The sequence below is a fragment of the Syngnathus acus genome, chromosome 22 (genome assembly GCF_901709675.1).
Source record: "Syngnathus acus chromosome 22, fSynAcu1.2, whole genome shotgun sequence".
NCBI lineage: Eukaryota > Metazoa > Chordata > Actinopteri > Syngnathiformes > Syngnathidae > Syngnathus > Syngnathus acus.
Genome location: NC_051106.1, coordinates 4756641 through 4763366, shown reverse-complemented (window position 1 = coordinate 4763366; position 6726 = coordinate 4756641). Strand labels below are relative to the sequence as shown.

Here is a 6726-nt window from a genome sequence, read left to right as displayed (position 1 = left end):
CCCTAAACTATTTCACTCACTTTACAGTGCGCTGCTACAATGTATTATCGTTACATTTCCATTGGTGTAAATAAGCGTTTTGTGTAATTGGACATAATACTTAAATGGAATGTCTTATCTGAAAGGGAAGAAAAAAAACAACCAGCAAAATATTTTGCTCGGTATATATAAAACGACATGTTTTGATTTATACCAGTGTAAATATCATTTGTAGATATTCTTTTTGTATATTTTTGTGAGATGTTTCTTAAAGTCCGCTTTAATAAAAATGAACATGGGTTCTAAGCTGTGAGTGTATGATGTTATGATGTGTGCAAATAGAAACCTATTTAACCAATGTGATCAAACTATTGGTGCTGAATTATTAAATAAATTTAAAAAAGATTTCCTGGTGGCTCTTTTTTCTTACTCAAACATTTTCTTCACGATTTCCTGACCGACTGTGAGGAAAATTATGGTGACAATCCATAATCAATACCAAATAATAAAATTTGCAACAGTTAATCCATTATGTCAAATCCTGCATGAAATAGGTTCAACTACTAAACCCCAGAAATGTACAATTCCATATTTTATTTTCAGTGATAAATAAAATGTATTTGGGTTATTTACAAATTTTACATGCATGAAGCAAAAACACAATACAACTGAAGCTAATTTAAATTAATTCTGCTAGCAGTTCACAAAACTTTAAGAGCAGTCTATGCGAGATTTTGCAAAAAAAAAAAAAAAAAAAGACTGAACTAATAACTGTTGCAATAGTGCTCCAAAGCTCTTCTGTCTTTTTACACTGGCCATCTTGTGAAATATACTTTTACTAAATGAAGTAGACTACCAGTGCCATGTCATTTAAAGTTTGACAGAGAAGGAGCTGCCACAAGAGCAGCCGTGATCAGCCCGAGGATTCTTGAGCACCTGGAATGTGGCGCGGATGAGTTCTTGGCTGAAATCCACCGTGGATCCTTTCACAAACTCCAGGCTGTCCTGGTCCACAACAATACCCACTCCATCCTGCTCAAACACTCTGAAAGCACACAGATGTGGACAGAGTGTATTTCAAATACATTCAATGTCAAGGGAAAAAGAACATGCCGTACCTGTCATCTTCACTCCGGTCAGAATCAACTGAGAACTTGTACTGGAAGCCAGAGCAGCCTCCTCCTTCCACACGTATTCTCAGGTACTCTCCTTTCACCATGATCTCACCAAGTCTCTGAAATAAAATGGCAATGAGATTTAAAGGGACATATAATGGAATATTCACTATTTTATTTATTTTTTTACTATGCAGTTGCTTACCTTGACACATGACTCAGTGAGACGGACCTTTTCTTCAAGTTCTGACCTCTGCTGGCTAACAGCCTCACTGAAAGGTCGAAGGGTCACAGTGGAAATGCGCTGAGGCCGTTGAAGGCATTGTTTTGTTGTGATGTTACCGAGGAGAGCAGAAACCCTGCAAAACATCACTGTTAGCTTAGGCTGAATACAAAATACTCCGTGAGTCAATAGAACGACGAGCTGGTGAGTTAGCGAACGTCAGCCTGACGTTCAAATGTTAAAATGCTCAAATTATTAACAAATGTTGTTAAAAAATAAGACGTAATATCAAGGGAGAGAAAAAAGCAAAAAATTACCTTGCAAGGCTCAATACTTTGGATTTTGCCGCAGATAACATCGCTTGTGCACCGAGTGACATTTTGCATAACAAACAAAACGGAAATAGAAATTTTTTTTTCTCGCCATAAACTTTATTAACAACACTACAGATGAACAATATAAGGACTGAGTTAGAAAATATTAATACATCTGATTTCTTTCTCATCATTTTATATTAATCTTATTTAGATGTTATATCGGTATATTATGTGTTTGTTGTATGAATAAAATTTGTTCACGTGATCAGTTGACTTGTTCACGTGATCAGTAGACTTAAACTTCCGTAAGACCTTTATTTTGTCTGTAAGGCACAATAAATAGTCTAACGGTTAGACTATTTATTGTGCCTTACAGACAAAATAAAGACTGTTGACTTAATATTTACTTTACGTAAACCGTAATTTAACATAGTATAATAATTTGTATGGTTTGTTTCTTTTACGTCCTGTCTGTTTCATCTCCGTACGATTTTGTCAGACTAAACATTGGGAAAACTTGACTCACTGGGCGTTGTTTTAGTCTCGTGACATGAGGAAATAAAATGTGCCGGTCGGTTGTTTGCTACTATTCATCACTCTTTAACCACCAGGATAACTTCTGAAAAAGGGTACTGGTGATTTTATTTGTCGTTCGTTTTTGTTTTTTCTTTTTCTTTCAAACACAAGATGCTGAATTGCAAGTAGGAAGGAAAAAAATGCCGTGTTAGTTAGTTCTTAATTGAACTGTGACTGTCTCTTGATTGACTAGAAAGGGTCGCAGATTGCAACGTTTTGTGCTAAAAGATTTATTGTAGTTCCAATGTATTCCCGATACTTCAATATTTGTTTTCTATAGATCGTCTCAACATGGATTTGAGAGCTGGTGTTGTTTTGGTCTGCTTGATGGGGCTCACCTGTGCAGAACTGGTCAAATACATAGACTGTGGTAAGTCACTACTGTTCAACTACCTATAATTGATCTGATAAATTTATACTTTATTGATCTCTCGGGGAAATTTGGATTTCCAGCAGCATTCATACCAAGTGGGTATATAAAAGACATACTGATGACATGAGGTGCACTATTATTCACGAGTTACTTTCATTCTAAAAATATATTCGAGGAAAAAAAAAAAGCCCACCCTACAATTTCCAATGTGATGTATTTTTTTTTTAAGTATTGAAATCGGGCCTATTTGACCCTTAACAAAGTCAAGTTAATCAATTAACCTAAAATGTTAGTGAGGAAACGGATGTTAAAATAAAAAAAAATATTAAAAACATATTTTACACATTCTAAATAATTTTTTAGGAGCTGTAATAGGGATAATTTTGACACATTATAAAATGGGGTCAATTAATCAAAGGCTGGGAGGGGGAAAACCCACAAAATAATGCAACAAATTAAAATTTACTTTAGAAAACTATTGTAAATATTTGGTGGGTCAGATTGTAGAATAATGTTTTAATCACTAAACCTCTTGTCCCCCCCTATATGATTTCTCTTATCTTTAGGCTCTTCTACAGGCAAAGTGATGACTGTGGACATTAGTCCTTGTCCCACTCTGCCTTGCCAGCTGCATAAAGGACAGTCCTATAGTGTCAATGTGACATTCAACAGTGGTGAGTACTCCTTAATGATTTTGTAAGTCTCCTCTCAGTCTTATCTTCATTTTTGTTTGTTTTCTGTAGCTGTGCAAAGCCAGACAAGCAAAGCCTTGGTCCACGGTGTCATCGCCGGGGTACCCGTCCCCTTCCCGATTCCTATCGAGGATGGCTGCAAGTCTGGAATCCAATGTCCCATCAAGAAGCAGCAAAGCTATCACTATAAGAACACGCTGCCCGTCAAGACTGTGTATCCTGCGGTAAGCACAGATTTCAAGTATTGACAGCTTGTTTTTTCTTTTCTAATGAAGGTGAACTGCAAATGATGTAGGAATTACAATTTAGTGTCAAAGGACCCTTTGAAGCTTTTTATCATAAAATATGTATTTGCTTTTGAACGGTTCTAATTGTAAGGGTCCTAATATGGTTGCTGTTTGAAGGGTGCAGTAGGAACTGCGACAGGCTGTAATAAGCACAGGCCATTTTCACTTCCATTAATTTTTAAAAACTGCTTTCACAAAAGGCAACCAGTTTCACTTGAATTTTTTGGTTTCTTCTTTCCAACTTCCAGATAAAGCTGGTGGTCGAGTGGGAACTGAGAGATGATGAAAACCAAGATCTGTTCTGCATTAAGTTTCCTGTACAGATTGTTTGAAATAATTAATCTGCACATTTTATTAAAAAAAAAAGGGAATTTTGACCAGTAAAGGATTCTACATAGAAATACTTGTTTTACTCATTCTGCAAACTGGTTTTATAATGCTTATTTTCGCACAATTTGATTGTAGCTCACCAGTATTTAGAATAGTATGTTGCAGACAAGACTCGGTAAACCTTTTGATTTGGAAACTCTTGATTCAGCCGCTACATTTTCCTAATGGCTGCTATGTAGTCTGAATTTACACAGCGATCATTTCAAACTGCTCAGACCTTTGTAATTTCTTACTGTCTATTTAGAACTTGGAAACTGTAAATGTAATGAAAATAAAGATTGATCTCAATGTTGTGCGCAGTTGACTGGAAAATACTGCCGACAGGAAAAAAACAGAACAATCCTTGAGAAACTTGTATTGGTCAGCTCAAAGGCCAGCAGCAAGAAACGGGGACACAATTAAACATCCTCAATCCACATTTGATTTCAGAAAAAAAAATCACACAAAGTAGGAAAAGAAAATTCATACTGAAAGCCAAACCGCTATTCACTGCATTGTGCTGTATTATGTTACACTGTTAGATCAACAGAACTACAACTACATTTTGACATGCCTTTTCTATCTTGGTAAATAAAGATAGACAAAGAGGTATGTTGTACTTATCTAACCAAACGGTCATTAAGGCAGAATATTTGTGGAATGAGGAAAGAGATTCCGCTTTGGTGCCGGAACTACTTTGGGGAATTTGAACAGAGCAGTCACCAGGGTCACAGCATCAGTTGGATTTGCATTGCAAGGAGTACAAAAGATGGAGAAGTCGTGTGCACTGCATAAAGCTGGAATAGTTTTCCACAGCAAAGTCAACAGCACAAGGTTGAGCCCAAGCAGCCAGTCAGGAATGAACTAACATGAAGTCAATGGATGATAAGGAGCAAAAGGTAGGGCAAAGAAACTGCAAACTATATCTTTGTTTTGAGCAATTATGAAGCACTTTTGCATTATATTGCCATATATGAAAAGCGTTTGATGGATTATAACAAGGACAGGTGGCTGCATTGCTCCTTTTCGAATTAGCTCATTACAAAGAGACCTGCTTTGTTGTCACTGTCCATTTTGTTTGAGACTTTCAAGCCGCTGCAGCAAAGCATTCCCAAAGGCTTCCCTGTAGCCTGGACTCAAGTTGTCCAGAAGTGAATAAACTGTCTCATGGTACTGAGTACTCAGGTCCTCGTCCACTTCGTTAAAAGCGTAGCCCACCACCTATTTGGACAGGAGAAAAGAAATTAGTGTGGGATTAATTAAAATTATTGTTACCGTTATTCATGTCATGGGGAATCACTGAATAATAATATAAATTGTATAAAGTAAATAATATAAAAAGTTAAATGGACCCTATTAAAGAAATCTTACTCTTAGTCCTGCTTCTGTGAGCTCCAAACAATAGCGGTTGCCCTCTCTAGTCTCCACATTAATATAAGCCACGTCGGATGAATTGTTGAGGTTTTTGGACACGTGCATTTGGGCCACAGCGAAAAGGACGTCGTTGACCACGGCATCCGCCTCCAGTCTCATGTCCTTGACGTCGCACAGCTCTACACATTCGTCTTCGAAGGCGGACACCATGGGGTCCTCGGGCTGGCAGTCTACTTCCATTCCCTGTAATGTACGCACGTTCACACACACGATGAGTCACTGCAGTGTCATTAAAACATAAGTTCTGCTTTACAAGACAAGAACTATGACCTGTGCAAAGTATTTTTTAAATTGATGTGGTATGGTCACAAGGCTGAATGGCTCCTGTTGAGGGATTTGTGGACTATTTGCTGACGATGATATTGTTGGAGCCTGGTTGATTTGGTCAGTGAATGTAGAAACTATAAAAACAAATGGAAAAATTGTTGGTTAGAAAAGTGTTTTATGATCACATTGAAAATGGCTCAATATGAATAAGAACCTGCTCTACTGAGTTTGGAGACACAGCTAGAACTACACAAAAAGCACGTTTTTGGAATGTTTTGGAACTTTTACAATAATTTTGTGTACATTATTAAAATGGTTATTTAAATTTGGACAATGTTAGGTATCTTGCTTTCAACCAACTACTATGTGACGTCATTCACAACGGAGAGTTCCGTTTTACGAGGTTACGAGAAGGCAACATATGAGTCCAATACTCTGCACACATTAAAAATACTGTCGTGTTAATGTAGTAATTTGTCCGAACGCAACTCCAACGTTTTTAGTAACAAGCATTACATTACTAACCATCTATCAAATTCAAAGTGACACTTTGCCTCGTTTCTCACGTCTCGAGCGATCAGTAAACAAACCTAAACAGTGTAGGCCACAAGTGCGTTTGCATAGTGCAGCACATTTGTTTCATTTTATTACAAAAGAATGGCCATGAAATACGTATTTCTATTCTAAACTAAAACATGCGTGCATTATCCTCACCTCGGGTTGTGCTCCCGTGGAAGCTTCCAGTCCACAGAGTGGGCACTACGTGGGGGTGGGTAAGGTTGATGGAAACCGGTCGATCGTTACTTTGTAGATAATTAAAACCACCCCATTACATACTAATACCGTTTTGAGATGTCCAAATTTGCATCAAATGTAATACGCTTTAAAATAAAAACTCAATAAAGTAAGTGTGCCATACGCGATACCGCCATGTTATGACGCAATTGGTCCCACCCCATAATATAAGGTTAGATTCAATGGAAAGCAATCTATTGGTTGGAAAACGCGATAGGCGGAATTTTACAGTATTACCATAATTCGATTGGCTTAAATTATTGATTGAAAGTTAAATAGACCAATCAGACGTGATGTCT

At 37.2% G+C, this 6726-nt stretch overlaps 3 protein-coding genes across 3 annotated transcripts; 1 reads left to right on the top strand and 2 right to left on the bottom strand.

Annotated features, from left to right (window-relative positions):
• Positions 1-558: 558 nt before the first annotated feature.
• Positions 559-1840, bottom strand: isca2 (iron-sulfur cluster assembly 2). Its single transcript, XM_037242039.1, has 4 exons — positions 1635-1840; positions 1300-1453; positions 1098-1213; positions 559-1024 (listed from the first exon to the last, which is right to left on the bottom strand). Exons 1-4 carry the CDS (start codon positions 1823-1825, stop codon positions 850-852), a joined length of 636 nt encoding a protein of 211 aa, XP_037097934.1. The 5' UTR covers positions 1826-1840; the 3' UTR covers positions 559-849.
• A 293-nt stretch (positions 1841-2133) lies between these two features.
• LOC119116446 (NPC intracellular cholesterol transporter 2-like) lies at positions 2134-4240 on the top strand. The gene is made up of 5 exons (XM_037241811.1): positions 2134-2263; positions 2491-2580; positions 3150-3257; positions 3327-3499; positions 3811-4240. The coding sequence occupies exons 2-5, from the start codon at positions 2502-2504 to the stop codon at positions 3892-3894; spliced, it is 444 nt and encodes a 147-aa protein (XP_037097706.1). The 5' UTR covers positions 2134-2263; positions 2491-2501; the 3' UTR covers positions 3895-4240.
• A 52-nt stretch (positions 4241-4292) lies between these two features.
• Positions 4293-6596, bottom strand: LOC119116447 (gsk3b interacting protein). Its single transcript, XM_037241812.1, has 4 exons — positions 6347-6596; positions 5636-5766; positions 5303-5548; positions 4293-5152 (listed from the first exon to the last, which is right to left on the bottom strand). Exons 3-4 carry the CDS (start codon positions 5543-5545, stop codon positions 4994-4996), a joined length of 402 nt encoding a protein of 133 aa, XP_037097707.1. The 5' UTR covers positions 5546-5548; positions 5636-5766; positions 6347-6596; the 3' UTR covers positions 4293-4993.
• Between the last annotated feature and the right edge of the window lie 130 nt (positions 6597-6726).

Bases quoted from the DNA above. Each gene is read 5' to 3' on its own strand.
- isca2 (XM_037242039.1), bottom strand. From the start codon at position 1,825: ATGATGAGAAAGAAATCAGATGTATTAATATTTTCTAACTCAGTCCTT. The intron at 1,454-1,634 runs GTAATTTTTTGC...GATGTTTTGCAG, and splicing joins AAAGTATTGAGCCTTGCAAG to GGTTTCTGCTCTCCTCGGTA. The intron at 1,214-1,299 runs GTAAGCAACTGC...ATTTTATTTCAG, and splicing joins TCACTGAGTCATGTGTCAAG to AGACTTGGTGAGATCATGGT.
- LOC119116447 (XM_037241812.1), bottom strand. From the start codon at position 5,545: ATGGAAGTAGACTGCCAGCCCGAGGACCCCATGGTGTCCGCCTTCGAA. The intron at 5,153-5,302 runs GTAAGATTTCTT...CTGTCCAAATAG, and splicing joins TCACAGAAGCAGGACTAAGA to GTGGTGGGCTACGCTTTTAA.
- LOC119116446 (XM_037241811.1), top strand. From the start codon at position 2,502: ATGGATTTGAGAGCTGGTGTTGTTTTGGTCTGCTTGATGGGGCTCACC. The intron at 2,581-3,149 runs GTAAGTCACTAC...TCTTATCTTTAG, and splicing joins GGTCAAATACATAGACTGTG to GCTCTTCTACAGGCAAAGTG. The intron at 3,258-3,326 runs GTGAGTACTCCT...TGTTTTCTGTAG, and splicing joins CAATGTGACATTCAACAGTG to CTGTGCAAAGCCAGACAAGC.